Raw genomic sequence first — 21,407 nt, 5'->3', positions numbered from 1 at the left:
TGTTGCTAATGTCAAAACTCAAAACACTGTCTCTGCGCTTTTAGGAAAAGATGCATTCATCAAGAATCACCTAAATATATTTGATAATAGTGTATTCTTTTGATAAATAATGTCCGGAGGCCTTATGGAAAAAGTTTTCATAGGCTTGGATAATGCGCCTGCCGCATTTGATATAAAATCACGGATACTCGGACCTGTAAGCATTACTATCTTCAAATGATATGTTATAAAAAAATATTCTTTAAACTTGATATGGTGGCTTATTTTCAGAATGGAACCAATTTGGAGTATATAAGATCCGAGACTGGTGTGGTCGCTGTGTTGAAAAGTGATAAGTTTGAACCATTGCATCTTGCCTTGCACCACACGCGTTCGGAGGCTTTAGCTGCGGCTAGGTCTTTGGCGCAAAATCTTATAGAGACAATACGGGCCGAATTGGCTCAGTGGAGCGCAGCGCAGGCAGGTGGACCGCCGCCTGCGCTTAATGTTCCACCACCAGCGCTAACAACAACCGCTGCACCTCCTCCTGTGCCCGCACCTATAGTATCGGTCGCTCTATCCAATCCAACCACGTTAACCACATCTACCCAACAAGTGGTACCTCCCGTAGTGAGTGTAGCACCAGCTTCCACACCCCTGATGACTGTCCGTCAACCCACAGTGCTACAACTTCTGCCTCAACAACAATATGTCCTCAATCAAGAGAGCGGGCAGCTCATACCTATTGTTCAGCCCGGAATGCAAGTCTCCAATACAAACTTCACATCACTGCCAATAGCTCAACAGCTGAATACAATCCAACAACCAAATTTTGGAACACAGATAGTTGATATATCTAATATGCAGCCGGTAACTCAATTGAGGCTTAGTGGAGTCCCATCTTCAATGTCGATGTTATTGCCGAACGGTCTCTCCTTCCCTCAAGCGACTTTGACTGGTGCTGACACAACCACAGTCAGTTCAGCGACATCAACTCCAGTGGTGTGTGCAGCACAAAGCACAAATTCATCACAGAAGATTCTATACACGGAGAAGGGTGATAAGGAAGTCAAATACCATATCCAAGGAGCTGAGACAATGCAATGGACGGTTCCGGGATCCCAAACAATGTTAATACCATACCAACAACTGCAAGATTTAACATCAAACCAGACCGGATTAGCCAATCTTCAACCACAGCAATTTGTATCAGTAAGCCGGTTTTCAGTTTCTGCCTGTAATTTTGATATGAATGTGTTTTCATAAGGACGTAGTCCTGTCGAGTATATTGTAAGTTAATAATGATTTAAAATTATTTAATTCATGTCCCGCGTAGATCGCACCAGCAAACAGCTTCCAACAGACATCACTCCCTCTATCCGCACTACAGCTACAACAATTACAAACCACTGGTACTATAATGCAGTTCAATCAGAAGGTAGGAACTTCATCTCATACAGTCTGTTACAATACTTCGACTAGACTATTCGTAAATATTGTTTGGGACTTCCCCAAGGCGACATTTTAGGTTACCAACATTAGCTGGTATATGTAAATGACAGTCTAGCTGGGTTATGTTCCGAAACGTGTGTTCTTACAGGAGTTTGTAAATTTTTAATATTTTTCATAAATGGAATTGTTTGATGGTTTTAAATTTGTAATATTGAACGTTTTTTAACAGCCAATAGTGAGCAGTGCCTCATTAATAAATATAATATCAACTGGCCAAGCATCTTCGCCACAAATCATATCTGTGAGCAAATGAAATATATTATCATTTCGTTTACACTAATAATTACTTTCATCCCATCGTGTTATTGTTTGCTTTTCTTTAATATATATTTTTTTTTCATTAAATTAAACTTTTTTAAAGACAATTCGCGTAATACGTAACGTTGTCTGATTTCTTACGCGAGTTGACTTTAATGAAGTTGTTAATGAAACGCCTTTTCCTACTCGTTTGGATGAAAATCCCAAAACAAGCTTTTAAAAGCATGATTAATTTCCTCCTACACCTAAAATTTACTCTAAAGTAGATGTATTTCTTTCCGAACGCTTTACTTCAAGCCGTTTTTCTCATAAGTTGCCCTAACCCATCATTTTTTTCTACATTCTAATTTGGTAGTTGGTTCGCTGCCAGTTTTTTCTGGAATGATTTTTTTTTTATATATTTCAGAGTTCAACGCCGACTAAAAATTCTGGTCAAGAATCAAGAGGACAGAAGAGATTGTCCGATGGCACTCCGAGTCAATTGCAATTACGTCCTATAGCGCCGGCCGGGTGAGTGGAGACTGACTGAATTAATAAGTTATCATTTCAGATATTAATATCAGAATCACAATTAGGGCTAGTCCACAGAATTACCGAATAGTATAAAGATCTTCAGCATTGTACCAACGTGTCTTCCAGGTATGAGTTCCTTTTGCGCGCCCACTACACTATTCGTATGGTAGAGTGTGGCACGATGTTTGGTCGAGCTGACTTCACTTTATTTTTCTCTGTCGTTCCATATAATCCTAATCTTCCTTGGTTTTCCATACAATAAATAGAGATTTTCCAAAATTTCACATATTTTAGCCCCTCGCGGTGATCAAATTATCGAAGCTATTAGCGTGTAGTGGGCGCTAATGATGCTCATCGTAATACCGTGTGCCAAGTTCGCAGTTTTTCGTCTCCCCTACTATTAATTGGTCCCCTACTATTGACATTAAGCTCGCTTAGTAACGACATTTATATATTTGATCGGATGTTTTAATGAATCAAATAAAACCGCAGGTCGCATGTAAGCCAAGACAAGACGTCGTCGAGAGATTCCCGCTCGTGGACTGCAGGTATATAAGAATGAATTAAAGAATTATATCCGGAACCACTTGGAATTCGTCTAAAAAAATCAATATCTTAACATTTATGAAGGAATCCTAGAAGATCAATTCTCGCGTCTCATTGTTTCGAAGTGGTCCCGAATATAAATTCAACACAGCCTTAACTTTAAGTTTTAAAGCGAGCCGCGTAGTACATTTGTATTTTCGTTGTTTAATTCTTTCATTGCAGAATATTGTTCGTGATTACCGGAAGCGGTTTCTGTGCAGGAAATATTTCAGATTTATTTTTGCTTTCGTGTTTGGTGTATGGGCATGCACATTTTTTACTCTGCAGCGTAAAATTACACGAATATAAAGGCTTTTTTTGCGTTTGCGTAGAAACAAAATCGTCATTCATTAAGGCATAAGCTTGGGCGTAATTTTGTACTGGCTTATACAAACAAGAATTGTTCGTGGCTAACATATTTCCAGATATTCTCATAGCGAAAGGAGACTGCAGTCTTGGGAAGAGTAATCGAGCGATTTTCGTTAGCCGTTTCCTAACTCCTGAAAATGTTTTTTTTTATCTACAATGTTTTTTTTTTCTGCAAGCAGTTTCAAAAGTCGGGTGAAATAAGCAAACTCCTTAATTTTAATTTGCTTCGATAATGCCGTAATTCCAGAAATACTACCATAGACTTCGGGAACGCAGTCCTTCAAAGCAGCTATTCTTATCTAGAAGACAACTTTTTTTTTTTTTGTAGGACAGTTTTCAGGCGTTACTTTACAAAGTTCAGGACTATCTTAAACTTTGTCACCGAAATTACTAATCGACGAATAAATGACTTTCATTGCATGTTGCAGGAAAACGATTTTAGTAGTTTCAGGACCATGAAGTATTGTAACTGAATGCTTATCGCATAGCTTACCGGCCTTTCTGTTCAGCTCGCACAGGAACATTTTAGTCTGGGGATGTGAGCGCAAAGAGTTCTCATCAGTATTTGGTCGCGTTAAAACACAAAGCTGGTGTATTTATTCATAAGTCATCCTGAAATAATCGATCGCTAAATAGTTTTCGATTAGACGCATGCTATCTTTACAGATTGCGACTTATCAAGGACCCCCAGTGAGAATATTAAGCCGGCAGCATTAATTTTTTTTTTCATGCGTATAAACCCTACCATTAAATTTACATGCGTATAGCGAGACGAAGCGTAAATATCATGCGAAGCGTACAATTTAATTAGATTAAAAACTTTGAATGTTCCCGTAGCTAGAGACAACACTATTGTCAGCATGGGGATGAAAATAAACCCAGCCCACGGCACCATCATCCACGTTTCTTCAGGCCAACAGACGAAGTGAGTTGCATCTTCGATTTCTTATGGGGCCATTCATAGAGTAGTTCACACGAATTTTAGGACTTTTGAACCCCTCCATCGGCCCTTGTCACCTTTTTATAACCCTTCCCGATGTGCCCTCACGCGTTGTTTAAAATTATGTTTCTATTTAAAAATAATGGAGAGGAAACAGCTATTTTAATTTTTTAACTTATTTTTATTAAATAATGATCTAATAAAATCAACATAAAGTCCAACATTTCAAAACCGAAAATTATTTTTAAATTATCTTTTCACATCCAACCTTTGGGTTTTAGTATTTAATATGTGACGTCACAAAACTATTGAACCTCCCCCCCCAACTTGTCACACGATGTAACTTAAGCGATACCCTCCCAACCCATTAACGTGTGACGTACTTTATGGATGGCCCCCATTCAATATCGTTACAATGTAAAAACTCTGCTATCGTTTCGTTTCACAGCGTTTCAGCATCTTCCGTAGCTCAAGATGGCAGCGGAATGTACATTAAGCAGATCGACAGGAACGCCATACAGATACAGACGAGCAAAGACGGACAGAAACAAGAGCTGACCACTAATAAGATACAGAACACAGCACAGAACCTGCAAATGATAACTGTGCCTCAGGGCATGACCGTGCTGCAGAATCCGCTGAACATAAGTCAAATGCCGACCGTGATAGGTCAACCCAACAGCCAAGTGTACATGATACCAACGAATCATCCGAATCTCGTCCAAGGAGGACTCCCGCCGGGTTTGATCAGCCAACAAGTTCTACAACCGGGACAAAACGTAACGGTCATGCAACCAAATCAACTCGGCATGCCGGGTGGAGTGCAATACAACATGCCTTTGATGCCAATGAACATGCAAGCCAATTCGCAGTACATGCAAGGCATAAACCTGAACGCGCAACTCTCAGCCCAACAATTGAACGCAGCTTTGGCTGGGCAGCAGTTGGCTAACTCTAACTTAGCGGTTTCCGGGACCATACCTATAGTACAAGCCCCGCCGTCGGCTTCGCCTATGACGAACACACAAACTATACCAGTCTCACAACCTCCACCGGTACATCAGATAGTTCCACAACAGTCTAGTTTCATCACACCGACCTCTCAGTACGCGGGCATGCCGCCTCAATACGTCATGCAAGCTAACTCCGGAGCGATCACAATGCCAGCTTCTAACCAGAACGTCCAGTACACGATGCCCACAAATCAAGCTACGAACCCAGCACCCACCAACGGCAACGGTCAAACACCAGCCGCGGAATCGGATTCAACAAACGGAGGCAGCAACCAAACTAATTACATTTCGTCATCGTCCCAAGAAAACAATTACGCCATATCAGGTACCACGCCGGTACAGAATAACGGACAGCAGAATTTCTCATCAGACGGAAGTACGACACAATCAGGCACATACACGGCCAGCAACCAAACCGTCAACCAGCAGAATTATACACAAAACGGAAGCAACACAACCTACAGCAACCAAGCTACGGCGCCGCCGAGTTATCCCACGAACGGATCCAATCAAACCAGCCAATACACTACGATATCGAACACCTCGCAAGCGAACTTCTCGCCGTCTTCAACGCCAGCGCCTAACCAGACGTATCCCAGCATACCGAACCTGGGATATCCGAATCAGAACGGACAGAACCCGTATCCGAATGCTACAGGACAGAATCTGGCGGCATACGCCAGCAACCAGTACCAATACACGAGCAGGCCGTGGTTCAGAGCGCGGTACGGATCACCTCAAGGCTCTCCATACAGTTCCAACAACGTTCCTCCAATGCCGGTCCCTCCGCCTGCCAATTACAACTATTGGCAGGACAGTTGAGATTTGGAGATCATCGATACGGATCTACCTGAATCCTGACAGTTGGGTTTTGACATTTTCCTCGGTTAAACACCGACAACATGTGCGCCCGTGACGAAACGAACAATACAGTGTAGTATAAGTGTAAATTTATATACTACCCGCAACGACCACAGCAGCTAGGATCGTGCCAGGAAACTGTAAACTGTATATTTTAAGACTGCTTTAATATTTTATTACATTTATGAAATGTATCGGAATGTATCTAAATATAAATATGTTAATATAGTCTGTGTAAATAAAAGACTTAAATCGTGTAACCGTTTATAGTTCTACAAAACATGATATGACCAGACAGGTATAGTCCCAACATATATTTTATTATATATAAATGTCCAACACTTATGTCACGTGATCTCACTTCGCAGAACATTGAAACATAATGACGGAATAAAAAAAATGGTGGGAGTTAGGTTTATGCGATTTTTGTAACAAAATAAAACCTTATGTTAACGAATAACCTAAACATTAACGAGACTAGAACATCTAATTGTTTTTGATGTTAGGACGGAGTGAGACTCCAAGCTCTTTGATATAAAAATATATTACCAAGCGTTACCCTGAGTCCAAAAACAAAACGATCGAACGTCAACTAAACAACTATATACTCTTAGGTAAATATATAAACCTACGTAAACACTTACAGTAACATAGTAACAATTTAAGTATAAGGCCTTAATACTTTCGCACGTTCCAAACGTCCTTGGCACTTGACGATCGCATTTGGCTCATATCTATAAAGCTTTTACAAACATTGTCATCTGTAATAAAAAATATACCGACGTAACATTTTTTATCTATATTTCAATAGTTTAAGAACTAATTCAACCTGTTTCATAATATCATTTTTACAATGGAAGATCCTTTAAAAAAATAGTTTTTTTTTTTCTCTATTTCCACACTGTTGTACTGCGGGTCGCTCTTATCGTAAAATACATTTCACAAAATAGTCCTGATTTTGAACATTACAAATTTTTTATCTGTTCTATAAAAAAATATAACCTAAACAAATAATTATTCTGTTATAAAAATACTTATGTATTAGTAATACTAGGAGTTTAGAAGTTAGGATTCGATACAGTCGGTCAAATGACCTGTACAGCAGTGTAGCGGGGTTGTTAGAGTACTTGAGGGGTGCTGAATTAAAATATAAAACATCAATCAAATCTTAAGGTCAATTTCACCGGTCACTTAGTCCGAGACTTATTTAAAACATATGTATTGGACTTTTAATAATATGTGACGAATTCTAAGGTTGTATTAAAACCGTATAAGCTACGCTGAAGGTAAGGTCATAGCAGAAATATATTTTGTCACCGGTGAAATCGCCCCTGGACTGTATCGAAACTGATCAAACTCCAGCTCATTGGAGTTTGCTGCAACGAGAACAGTAGTCGTTATTTTCGGGGCTGCCGTAGTACATACAGAGCGGGGCCTTGCAGGGTTTGGGGGAAGGAGGGCGGTCGTCGTAGAAAGTGGATTTGGAGAGGTACAAGGTTCGATCTTGGGCCGGTTTCGCGGACTTAGTGGTCAATGTTCTAGCGTTCTCATGAGCGTTCCTATCAGCTTCCGCGTAGAACTGCGACCGACCGGTGCCATAGCGAGGCTTCGCTGGAGCCTGGCATTCTTCTTTCCTATTCATTTCCGCTGTGTATCTGTAATTAATATTGCTATGATGTCTTTGTATGTTGTACATGTGATAATGAGGGTAGGAAGGTAGCTACACTTATGTATGAACTACTAGATGCAAAATATGATAGATTTTTTTATATTAATATTAATTTGGTTTTTAAACCAACAAGTACTTAAATAATGTACATAATAGAGATCAAAAATTTATCTTTATTTTACATTTTGCTATAAAATATTGCGTTCAGTTACAATTTGTATGCACAGAGCCACATACCCGATCCAAGCTTCATTCAGGTAATTCTTGACCATCTCTTCCTGTACGGGCGCTCTAGCCGCTAGGACCCTACAGCACAGTACTTCGCAAGTGGACTGCCGCCGCATCAGACCGTCTTCCGGGTTCGACTGGCTTCCGGTCTTCGTTAACTTGGCCATAGATCCGAAGCTCTTCAACTTGCTGCTCATTGACCTCCCGATGCTGCCAAATTGTTTGGCGACGGAGTTCAACTGCTTGGAACTCTTAGTGGACAAAGCGTCGAGGGACCTCCTCAGCTCCTCCGACGGTTGACCCTGAGATAGACATTCGACTCTCTCCAAGTCCAAATAAGCGGACAACATGGCCGACCGTTGGTATTCATCTGGGAGCAGGTTGTTGATAGTCTTCTGTTCCGGTTCAACGTCCCATCGGAAGTCCTCGCCCGGGTCTACGTTGAATCTGCAAAAAAAGTACTATTCATTAATTTTTTCAAGATATTTATTTACTTTTCATCAGTTTCTTGGCTTCTAATGTTTTATGACGAGTGATAGGAGTTATAAATTTATACCGTATAGGCATTGGGTTTCCGATGCGGTCTTCCAAGGGTACTCTAGCGCCGTCTGTGGGAAGAGGCTCGCACGGTACTAGCGCTGAGAAGTGACCGGCGTCGTAAGCCAGCAGTATCGGCGCTTTACTGCACACTTCCGGTTGCAGTTCCAAGGGCAGGTATATACCACCGAATGGAATAGGGGCTATCGGATCGCCTCTGAAATCCTGGAATGTTTAAATTTAGGATAATCAACAATCACACTAACATTCAAAATATAACCTTAATTGAAGATTTTTTGACGGTTATAAAATTAGAAAGGTATATTTTTCAAACATCTTCTGGGAAACAAAGTTATGCGGATGCTTTGCCGACCTTGATTGTGGAAAAGGGAGAGGAATGGGTGGGAAAAAGGGAGAGGGCAACCGACTCTCTCATGTATCGGACGAAACGCAGCCATTAAAGACTACTTCACCTATCTTCTGTGAGAGGGCCATGTTCGGGCTGCAGTAATTTGACCAGCTAGGCTCTACACCTTCACCTTTTTTGTCTATATTCCATCACGCGTGTTTTATGACTTACTCTCAACGCGACGTCCGCGAACACGATAACCGGTCGTTTCATGACGTGGGCCAATGCGAACACGTGTAGCTGCTCCAAGCCGGCGTAGTGCGGAGCTGCTGAGGGTTGGTGCGGCCTAGGCTCAGCCGACGCCGCCACTATAGAGTCCTGCCACTCGCGCTCCCATTCCGCCTCCGACGGTGACAACCCTGCTGTCCTAAGCGAGATGCTCTCCGACCAGCGCCATCGACGTTTTATAGCCTCTGTTATTAATATCGCTAGTTTAAAAAAGACTAACGAAGTACTAGAACCAATGGAGTAATATTTTCATTTCTAGTCATTAATTATTTAATTATGTTTTTCTAGTATCAGCAAAGTATTTTGGTAATTAATACAAATGTAAACGTTAATGCCTCCTAAATAGTCACTCACTAGTAAGTACATCGCCACATTCTCCAGAGAGCAGAGCTTGGACTTTGGTCCTTAAAGCCAGTAATCTGTCATGGAAGCCATATGCTGCGAGCGACGCCGCGTGCGGGAGACAGTTGCCGTCCCCGGAAGTTGCCAGGGGCAGCAACCGTGGGGCGCCCGGAACGCGACCGTGGCGCCACCAGTTGAGTATATTAGCAGACTCTAACGTGACTAGAGTCGCTGTCTCTAGGAGATCTTTTTCGATGAATATTCTAAACAAAATTGAAAACATGTCTATCACTATATTGTTGAATCTTAATTATTTCTCGTTACCGAACAAAATATTCTAACGCCCATTGAAACAAAGTTGCACGTTACTTTATACGCTACGCATTGTTTATTCTCAAGGTCGAATATGATGAAATGGCGTAGCAGCCCATAATGCCATAAATTGTCCGAATATCAAAGGGTTTTCTGTGGAGTTCATTGACCGAGTCGTTTTGGGCGCGGCGTTGAGCGATACAAAATCAATGTCATGACTCGTGTAACCTAAGGTAGACTGAAAATTTATTTCAATGGCCTACTGTGGTCTGATTCCGAGGTACATTTTTACTTCTAGTTTATTATACAACGATGACATTGCTTATTTGGTGATATTCTATTCATCATGAAGCGTCATCTTCCAGATGAATCCGATACAGAAATACCAAAATAAACATAAAGTTTCTGGAAAGGTGACAAGAGAATAATTTGGCTCCGTTTTCGTCCTACAATGAAGACGTTTTTTATGTTTACTAAAATTAGTCATGATGTTAGTATTTTGAAGTGTTGCCAGAATAATATGGATGTCAATAAAGTCATGATAAAATCAACTTACCTAAAATCTGGGGGGTAGACGGATATATCTGGCAATAACAGTATATGGTCTGATGATAAGGTATTCGGTTGAGGTTCAGTGTTGCTTCTCAAGGCCCAGACCAGACCCTCGTTGTCCGTGGCTCTTGATATGCCACGGGACAGCTTCCGACCTAGGGTTGACACTGCTCAAACATTAATAATTGTATCGGAAGCCTCTCGTATTGCTTATTGCTTGGGATAATCTATTTTTGCAGATATTTTATCTAATATAATATTAGAAAAATGAAAGTTATTTTAATTTTAAGATTAGTTATATCGTGTTCTTAGTATATTCCCTTCGTTCATTAATTTCAAAGCTCAGACAAACCTAATTTGGTATTACTGTTGAGTAGCATGACTTATGAATACATTTTGCTCAACTGAACTGATTGTTGAATATACTTCCATACAAAGTAAATCAAACAGAAACGTAATATTCAATTCACTCGTTCTATAAATATAATCACGTGGGATTATTTCTAGGTTGGGAAAATGTATACGTGCTCCCATTTCAGTGGCTGGATTGATAGAATCAAAACGAAATACACAAGGGATTTTCACGTGTCATATGAAATTTATACTAATAATAATATATATATATATAAATATTACATTAGATCCCTACAGCGAGGCTTATAGACTTACATTCAGGTGCCGGGGTCAAGACTAGATTCGATGGTGTGAATGACATATTTAGGTCCAAGGTTCCCACGGAACGTTCTGGAATCACATCCCCACCAGCTCGCGTGCGTATAGCGTGGACGCGATCTAGAAAAAAATCTTTAGGATCTCATCTTAACCTAATAACTTAACTCTCAAACAAAACAATGAAATGAAACATGCAGTATAAAAAGAGAAATATTAAATACTTTTTGCTGAATACTCTTTTGTTTTTTTTTTATTATTTATAAGTTGGTTATAATCTGTGTGATAGTGTCGACTTGCACTCCAGTAACGTAACAAAACGTAATCGTTTATATTATGAACGCTCCCACCCACGGTGCAACCACTTTAGAATGGTATATAGCATACATCATGAGTCACAAGTAATTTTGGTATTAAGATATTTTTACAACCGCCACGTCTTTCTCCTGTCTTATAGCCAAGATTTAGTTTGTACGAAACGGAATGTTCCATATATGATTTCAGAATGGGTCACGATATACTCATAGTTGTATTGGAGAAACAGATAAGGTCCCACGGAGAGTAAAACTAATATTTTCTTAGTACTACTTAGTGGTAGTTGGAAGTAACCGAAAAGTCGGGAGTATGTAGTTTTCAAATAATAAAATAAAGCGAAAAATAATCGTTTTATTTATATGAATACTGGGGCAAGTCTTAGATCTCGTTAAGGTTTTACGAGCAAGAATTTCAATTAATTCTAAAGTAAATTTATATCATATTAATTGTTACACTTGACTTGTGTGTAATTAAATCTCACTTAATATTGTCAAAGACATAAAAATATTTCACAGTATTATATCATGGAACGATGACGAAATAGTATTTTAAATAAAATCAATTAGTATTACAGTTTGTTCGAGATAATTAATTAATATTTTTATTATATTATGTATCAATTTAAATTTTCTTCAGAACTATTTGAGAGGCACTCCAAATATAGCCGGATATAAAGAAAATGAATGTTTATTGTTAAAAATCTTAAACAATTTGCTAATTGATATGTTAATGATATGCAAATTTTTTGATTATTTTCAACACACTCCCGACGTTTCGGTTACTTGCAGCAACGACGACAGCAACAACAGCAACGTGATCACGGACAGACGAGATGAAAATTCATATTTAAATCAATACTCGCGAATATTCTTAGATAAGATTCCATTAAAAAATTTGTTCAACATAAATTATGTAAAAGAATTATTAGTTATTTTTTTTTAATAATAAATTCAAATGGACAAACAAACAAATTTATATAACATTATGTTTATCGCTTCTCATATCTTTTGATATATATTTTAACGAATTAATATAACGCAGATGACAAACGGGGAGTCGTTGGACTTTAAATAGAACAAAGAAAATAAACGCTGTTTAAAAAAAAACTATTAGTCACTTAAACGTTATCATGCACATGGTAACGCTGAACGACCGATCTAGATTACACACACACACACACACATATATATATATATATATATGTGTGTGTGTGGATATTTGTTACTCATACGTAAAAACTACTGAATATATATTAGTGGAAAACATATAGATATATATTTATTATATAGTAATTATCTGCGATTACATGCAATTCGCAAGGGAATATCTCGTAACAGTAGAGCAGGTACTCAGTGAAACGAATAGACGATATTTGTTCCTGCTTTTCCCTTCACGTGCCTTGATCCATGTGGGATGATTTATCAATGAAACATATAAGTCATGTATTTCGTATAAATAGCGTCACACAGAGTATAAATTAAACACGCAGTTGGTTAATTCCATACTTTTCTTTTAAACTGTGTCAAATCCTAAGTGCGATTATATGTAGTCCTAAAATTGCGTGTAAAATATTACTTTTTTGAGACATGGAGATTTTATGATCTCGTATTAAATGTACTTTATTTCATGTTTCTTGTTTGGTTTTGCTAAATATAATTAGTTTTCAATAATGTAACTAAAAAATTATAATAAAAAATTCCTCATACGTTAGTTGTATTAAATATTTCAGATCTTCAGTCTCATGGTTTAATTAATAAAATTAACATGTTTATTAAACCGATTGCACTAAAACTAACTGTCTCCGACTGACAAGAGGTTTACAAGTATCCAAGCCAATTAAATGACCAGCATTAATAAGTAAATCCAAGGCTCCACACATGTATTACAACCTCCAAATGGCTTTAATCTCATTTAGTATTGTTGAATGTATTATAAAAATATTTTTTGTTTTATAATTCCGATTGTTTTAAGTCCAGCTATTGACCGATTTTTAAATAGGAGCGTGATGTTTTTCGTGTATTCGGGTATATTAGACGTTAGTCCACGTCTTGGTTTGTCGATTTTGATTAAACTTTATTAATTCTTAGAACGAAGTCACGCGAAAGTGTCCGCAGTCTATTCAGAACGAATTCATATTCTTCATATCGTGAACCCTCGTATTAATACTAATTGTCGGATAATAATATAATGTTTTGAACTGATTACATGAATATAGATTTTTTTATAGGTAAATACACGAAATGAGGATGTTCATGAAAATTTACGATGAAAAACCACTAAGTGTTGTGTGTGACATATGTAATGCTTACTATATATATATATATATATATCTTACCATCTGTTCGTTTTTCATTAATGGGATTCGCTTCCATAACCATGATGACTGGAATAAGCCTGGAGCAAAAGAAACTGTATTTATTCATACATAATACATGTACTAATATTATATGGAGGATGTTTTTTTTGTGTGTATGTTTGTAATGTATAAACTCAAAAAGTACTGTGAAGATTTGAGAAATTCTTTCACCATTAGAAGGCTACATTCATCCTGATAGCACAGGCGGTATTTATTGTTAGAATAATTTTTAAACTATAAGGTAAGAATATGAAAAAAATCTTATGTAAGCCCGTGCGAAGCATGGACGGGAAGCTAGTAAATATATATATATTATATAACTCTTACAAAACATTCTTTATAAATATCACTTCGTAAGATTGCCTACAGTTCTCAAGAGGTTTTCATCATTTTCTTATGTAAGTTAGGTTACGAAACTTACGTTGATCAAAATAAAATACTCGAAAATCTTAAAATTTCAGAGGGCCATCCATAAAGTACGTCACACGTTAATGGGGAGGGAGGGTATCACCGAAGTGACATCTTGTGACAAGGGGCATCGGGGGGGGGTCAATAGTTTTATGACGTCACATATTAAAATTTAAAATACTAAAACGCAAAGAATTGAATATTTAGAATTTTTACGAACAGTATCTATATTTATTAATAATTTAGCATTCTCGCTATGAGATAAGGATCTAAATAGGTTTTATGAAGTGCTTGACTTTATGTTGATATTATCTAGGTTATTATTTAATAAAAAGTAAGAAAAAAATTACAATAGCTGTTTTCTCTCGATTATTTCTATATATATGCATAAATAAAACAAAATGTGTGACGTCACACCAGGAGGGGAGGGGGTTATAAAAATGTGACAACCTGTGACAAGGACGGGGGTAGGGGTTCAAAGTCCGTTTCAAAGTCAAATTCGTGTGAAGTATTTTATCGATGGTAAATATAAGAGAAATAAAAAAACTTTTGCTTTATACTAAAAAAACTAATGTGGATACTGAAGTGTTATTAGGTACTTTGAAAAATCACAATTACAACACGAGGAAAATAGTGTTTGATGTTTTGTAATTTTACAAACTATAATATTTTGCCAATGTCAAAGTTAGGAACAATTATATATTGAATTCAGTGACAAAACACATTGATGTATGATGTGTCATATATATAATGTGTTATAGTCCCATCACTACCATGTGTGTGTGTGTGTTTATTTTAAATTATTTAATGTATATATAATACATTATACACACACATATGTCTGTAAAAATAACTATATACACTTCGACTGTATTAATTTCCAAGCTCAGCACGTTATTCTTTTGAAATCGGTCAGGAACTTTTCGCTTAAAATATTGATGTTATGATAATATAAATATAGAAGCAAAGAATTGGAAAACTTTAATGGTTTCTGCTTCCTAAAAAATCATAATGAGGTCAATGAACTGAAAAGAAAGTGTAACCCATGACTGCAGCTAGTGTTATTTCGGCAAAGCGTAGTTTGGAATGACAGCATTCTACATACTTTGATCAAGACACACACACCCACATACACACATTTTATATAATACTAGAATGCAAGAGAATATTAATATATATTTTTTATTTATATCTAAAAGAATTCATGAAGATTTTTTTTATTCTTATTCCAGAAAAAGGTTTTGGGTTAAGAATATTCAAATATGTAATTTAAATTGAATTCAGTGAATCAGATTAAACAATACGTTCACGATTTACTGTTTTTATTTGTTGTTAATAATTCAGTTAATAAAAATGAAGTGGAGATAATGACAATGTCAGAACAATAAAAAAAAATTACAATCCGAAGCTATTCCAGGCAACAATAGCAGAAAATCCGTCACAAGGTAGAGATTTTTAAAAAAATTAAAAAAGTGCGAATATCTCGAAAACCGTGATATTATTACTGAGGTCAAATTTTCAATTTTCTGATAGTCCTCGAGCTCCTCTATATCCTGTGTCACTGGGACGTGGTCACTTTGGGACACCCTGTATGCTTAGTACAAGTTTACATTATACTACAAAGTGTGTCTCGTTTCTCATTGAATAACCTACGTTAATACTATAATGAAGATATGTGAATAAAAAACTGTTAGCGCTTCGTATGCAGTGTAACGGAACACACTCTTTTTATGGTAAAGGTTTCAAACGAGCGGATGGTCTACTTGATGGGAATTAATTGCCGTCGACGATGGACATCTGCAACGTGGTGATGTTGAAGCGTTGCCGGCCTTGAGGTGAAGGGAAGGTGAAAGGATGCTGATGGTCCAATAACCATCCTGTCAAAGAGCTTAGACTTTGTTTTGAACTGAGAGTCCAGTTTTGTGCGTCGCTGGCACAGGCTACGGAGTTGCCCCCGATCCGACCCGGAGTTGCTGGGTCTTCTTGGACATGCCAATGAAAAACGCTCAACACCTCAAAACAGCCTTAGGCTGAAGCAGGACGGAAGGCTATTGCATACATCAACATCCCGAAATAGGAAAGGGTGGAAAAAGCAAAGGGCAACTGGCTCTCTCAAAACGCAGCTTTTAAAGACTACTTCACCTATCTTCTGTGAGAGGGTGGTACTTCGCCGGTAGAGCCAGCCCATGTTCGAGCTGTAGTAACTTAACCATACTAGTCTCTACCACCAACTTGTTCATAGAGTTGTAAGATCATAACAGCGAAACTAATGTATATATTCCAATAATATTAAAAATTCTTATTTCTGACACAACCATTATAAATAACTTCACTTGATAAACTTATCGCAGTTTAAACAAACAACTATACTTATTTATAAACGTTACGCGTCACTGAAAACTTTGTTTTTAAATGTAACCACTCGAACGACGTCGCGGGATTGAGATAGTATCAAATATTTATAAAACTATGAAAGTTATAAATAAGCTATGAGTTATTTCTAATATACTAACTAAATATTATGCAATGTATTTTATGTGAATCACGATTTATCTAAAGGTATCTTATCTGAAATTTAATATTTTATTTTTCATTATTATTTGACAGTTGTAAATGAATAAACAGGTAACTCTTGAAAGTTATTCAGAAACATCTACTATAAATGCGAAATAATGTGAGAATGTACGGATGATATTGCCCTTTCACCCGGAAAGTACTAAATTGGTTTTAATGTAGTTTAGACATAGAATAAAATGTAAGCCAAATGTCTCCTGAAAATCTATATAACTGCCGTCGGATCAAGGCAGCTGTGTTGTGTATGATGTCGTGACTCGTGGCTATAGCAGCGGATTGATTACCGTATCTTGTCTAAACATACATACATACATACACATCTCTCTTAGTTTAATTCCGACGTCCGCCCGAGCTAAGTCGCGGTCAATAGCTAGTTTCTATATTTTTAGTTCGTAATAAGTGCATAAAATTGTTCATCACTTGTGCTTCATGTCGTTTTTATCTCTGAATAAAAAAATATCCTTGTGACTCATTAGCTTCAACTGTATGATAAGGCTTTTATTAATTAAAATTAATTTATATTAAAAAAACAAACTCACAAACAATGTCTGGGTTCTCAAAGTACTAAAGAAATCATTCAGATAAATCGGAGAGATGTTTGTCCTTATTTAACGATATTTAAGATTTCGCGTGTACTCATTTAAATTACACTAAGCTTTTTTTACTCCATAATCCCGACGTTTCGGTTCCTTTACAGCCTTTATCAAAGTGGGTGATAACCCCCCATTGTGGGCGATGCAGGCTTAAGGAGGGCGGTAAGAGTCCCAGAAAAAAACGGGGGTGTTGTGATATGTAATTTTATTTAGCTGGGATAAGGTTTCAGTGGGCGAAAAATGGGGCACTACAAAATAATTCACTATCAAAGTGGGCGGTAGACAGAATAACTTTATTAACCCCTTTACGGGAACCGTGATCAATTTGATACGTCGGGATTATGTACTTAAAAAATAATAAAAAATCAGATAGTATCCGAAAACCTTAATTTCGTTTTCACCTTATTTTCTAAGGGAATAAAAAAAAAACTTTATATTTATAATTAATTTAACTAATTTAATGTACATAAATAGCGTGTACGTTCTTATAAGGTAATGTAGACTAAGTAATGAGGGTTAGGAAAATATGTTTCAATTATTTTATATGTGCTACATATATAGATTTATTTTAGTCATACCATTGACTTAACTCTAAAGAATATATTTATATTAGTATATAAAAAATAACTTTGTTGACATTTATACGTCAACGATGAAAAAAGTTTTTTTTTGTGACCTGTACATAGTATAATTTATTCAGCGTAATTTATGACCCCGAAATTTTTTGGGTCGTGTTTGATGTGATTAATCTATTTTTCATGTGAATAATATATTTTTTTTTTATGAAATCAACTTTATTGTTAAGAGCTTTTAACTTAAAATAATCAAAAATGGAATCGTTTCTAACAAAAGAATTTAAAGTGCAATTAAATTTGTAGATATATTTAAATTACAAGAAAAATAATAAAGAAATGGAAATGAGTGTTTGGTTATTGAGCGTTTTTTTATTACTGGGTGTCGACGCTTTCATCTCGCCTGCCCGTGATCACGGTTGCTGCAAAGTAACCGAAACGTCGGGTGTACGCAATTTTGAAATAATAAAATAACTCGTCATCATCATCATCAGCTTATAGGAACCCACTGCTGAGCAAAGGCCTCTTCTCACATGGAGAAGGTTAGAGCATTAATCACCACGCTTGCTCATGACGGGTTGGCGATTTCAATCTTATAATTTGAAATTATAAGACCAGGTTTCCTCACGATGTTTTCCTTCACCGTCCGTCAGTGGTGTCTAAATACTCTTAGAAAATACATATAATTCGGAAAAGATCACATTGGTACTTGCCAGGTTTCGAACCCACGCCCTCACGTATGAGAGGCGGGCCTTTAACCTCCAGGCAACCACGACTCAAATAACTCGTAGTAACTAGTAATCCGAATATATGGTTTTTATATAAATAAAATCGTATCAAAAACAAGACAGCCACAGAATAATCCTATACCCACAGAGTATTTTGAATTGACAAAAAAAAAAAAAAATCAAATATGATTTATGATAATATTATAATGTTTTTAATAACATAAAACCTATTTGATTACAGTCGGTACTGAAACAATGACTGTTTGCATACCCCACGTTAATGACACCCATCACACATACTTAATAATGATTCACACGTGGTTTAAAATTACAACTATTGTTACGAAAATAACACATACCTAGTATTTTTTTGTTATATTATACTTTTGATACTAGTTTTTGCCCGCGACTTTAGTTTCAACTTCAAAAGTAAAAATCTGTTCAACCTTACTGGCAGTAAATACGCGGGTTCTGGATTTTATTAAGTTTTTTTTTGTATCGAATGTGATGCCATGTGTGTCCCGGTTCTAAACTACCTCCCGACTTATTTTCATACAAACCCGTACAGACGTTCCTGTGGTATATATAGCGTTACTAAAACAACTTTCTTTTATATAAAAATATTTTCTAAGTAATATATATTTTTAAGATGATAAACAAATTGCAGATTTAAAAAATATGTAATTTAAAAGTTATATTTTGTTAATTTTTCTTTAATAGTACTGTGAAAGATCTAGAAAATTGGGAGTCATATGTTATATACATATATATATGTTTAGAGGTACATATATAAGTTATTTTCCTATCATAGCCTGTTTAGTAAATTATTTAGTAATAAATAAGCTAAGTCAATTTTGATAAAAAAAATTCTAACAGAGACATTACATGTTCAATGTGAAGGGAATTAATAGTTAGTACAAGATTAAATGCTGATTAGCATTATTATAGACAATTATATATAAAAAAAAAATATTTTGAATGTCAGATAACACATCACATCAAATGATTTATATATAAGACCTATTAAAATAAATAAATTAAAAAAAATATAGTCATTTCTCTTCAAAAGTTAAGTCTAAATTAATGGTAAATTTGACCAAACTCAGTGTTGTCATTATATTACCCAAATACAATTAAGGTGTTCAATGATAAGAAAATTTGTTAAAATAAAAAATGCTCAATGCCTTAATTCTAAGCACACAATTTCACAGGCTCGAGTCAAGTTCTTAATAAAGTAATCTTATAGCATAAATACCTAACATTGTTTTGGGAAGCCGATCCTCTAACCCACCACAAGAAATCTCTCATCAAATGAAAACAACCACATAAAAAACTGTCGATCTGTTTGAGAACTACAATGGCACGGACGGACAAACAAACATACAAATGTGAAACTTATTACATCCCGCTGCTTGTATTAAAAAATGATAAAAATAATATAATTAATGAGATTGTAGTGCAAGGAATCTTAAATTCCTTAGTATTTTGAGTTTCAACACACATTTTTATTTATAATCCTATTAAAAAACTTTTATTTGACTATAAATTGTAAGTGAAATAAATTATTTATCGAAGTATTTTCAATTTATTTCTATTGTTTATATCGTACACATTTTGCAACGATCTGAAAAACTTCTGTTAGCAATACTATTGTTATCAGCGCATTATTCTTTATTACTTTTATATTGTTTCTATTGAAATGGAATGTTAGAAGAGATAAGCATTTTAACATTTTATATAACAGTAATAGAAAATACAATAAAGAACTGTTTAAATTATATATATTTTTTAAGTAAAATTATTTTATATGAAAATGTGATCACATTTTTTTGTTAATTGTTATCATTTTGATATTTCGTCGGGTAATCAAATTCCAATTGGCATTGTTATTCCAAACAGGTCATTAAATAATAACAAAAATAATATATATATATATATATATATATATTTATGTTTATGTATATATATGTATATTTGTCAGTAATTTAAATTTATTAAACGAAATTAAATTAGACATTAAAATTAAAATTTACTTAGTGGAGAATGCTTTTAAGTTATTATTCTAAATATCGTCTAGGTTTCTTAATCGTTCAACGGTAATAAATTCAGACAATGCATTTAGAATACGGAAGGTAGATGTTTTCCATTTACACGAAGGTCAGTGTAATAAAAGCGACAGATGTAGCTATCCAATGTCGATTTTTAGGATGGCACACCTATACCCGCTCAAGGTTAAGCGGAAATCTCTTTATTTTATAGATTTTGCGACAAAGTAACGCCAAATGGTAGTAAAAAAATGCTCTTCCTTATTTGTATACAGCCAAAATAGGCTAGCAGGTGGTATAAAATAAGTGCGCAAGATAAACTTTTTTACCTTTAAGGGCTTATACTCCTCAGTTAAGTTGATCTGTATCCATAAACAATTCCACTTATATATTTAAAACAAGTAACTTGTGTAAAATTAAAGTACGCTCTCCGTATTTACAATTTAACAATATTTACAAATAGAACACTTTCTACGACACGGACGAAACACTTGTAAAAACCATAGAGTACTTGAAATGACAGATGTCATTTACAATGACGTACAGGTGTTGCGAAAAATATAACTTTACTCTCTTCTTCTCAGAGTAAAATTATTTGTTGCTAGAAATGCTTCAAATAATTAAATTAAAAATATATAACATAAAATAAAGAATTAATGAATAAGAATCATTTCTTAACAGTTAATTTCCCGATTGGATGACAAACTTGCAAGTACTATCATTCTTGCAACAACATTAATCAAATATGAGTTGAAAACAAATTATGCATAAAGTTATATTAAATTAATTTTTATGATTAAATTATTTAGATGTTTTTAATATTACTATTTTACATAAAAA

At 35.7% G+C, this 21,407-nt stretch overlaps 2 protein-coding genes across 6 annotated transcripts; one reads left to right on the top strand and one right to left on the bottom strand.

Moving 5' to 3' along the window:
- The first annotated feature begins 16 nt into the window (after positions 1-16).
- LOC116768261 (mucin-5AC-like) lies at positions 17-6,588 on the top strand. The gene is made up of 8 exons (XM_032658946.2): positions 17-196; positions 271-1,191; positions 1,316-1,417; positions 1,661-1,732; positions 2,156-2,259; positions 2,755-2,810; positions 4,054-4,141; positions 4,605-6,588. The coding sequence occupies exons 1-8, from the start codon at positions 110-112 to the stop codon at positions 5,989-5,991; spliced, it is 2,817 nt and encodes a 938-aa protein (XP_032514837.2). The 5' UTR covers positions 17-109; the 3' UTR covers positions 5,992-6,588.
- On the bottom strand, positions 6,282-21,084 carry LOC116768262 (OTU domain-containing protein 7B-like). 5 transcript variants are annotated; one of them, XM_061523517.1, is made up of 9 exons: positions 20,897-21,084; positions 13,627-13,685; positions 10,977-11,099; positions 10,312-10,462; positions 9,456-9,706; positions 9,045-9,286; positions 8,484-8,689; positions 7,937-8,374; positions 6,282-7,685 (listed from the first exon to the last, which is right to left on the bottom strand). In XM_061523517.1, exons 2-9 carry the CDS (start codon positions 13,667-13,669, stop codon positions 7,394-7,396), a joined length of 1,746 nt encoding a protein of 581 aa, XP_061379501.1. In that variant the 5' UTR covers positions 13,670-13,685; positions 20,897-21,084; the 3' UTR covers positions 6,282-7,393. The 5 variants fall into 5 exon arrangements, with proteins under 5 accessions (XP_061379501.1, XP_032514840.1, XP_061379503.1 ...); XM_032658949.2 differs by having other exon boundaries at positions 10,312-10,474; positions 20,897-21,083; XM_061523519.1 differs by lacking the exon at positions 13,627-13,685 and having other exon boundaries at positions 10,312-10,474; positions 20,897-21,083.
- Positions 21,085-21,407: the final 323 nt, after the last annotated feature.

This window comes from Danaus plexippus, chromosome 19 (genome assembly GCF_018135715.1).
Source record: "Danaus plexippus chromosome 19, MEX_DaPlex, whole genome shotgun sequence".
NCBI lineage: Eukaryota > Metazoa > Arthropoda > Insecta > Lepidoptera > Nymphalidae > Danaus > Danaus plexippus.
The sequence above is the reverse complement of the archived record's forward strand: the minus strand, read 5'-3'. Positions and strand labels throughout refer to the sequence as shown.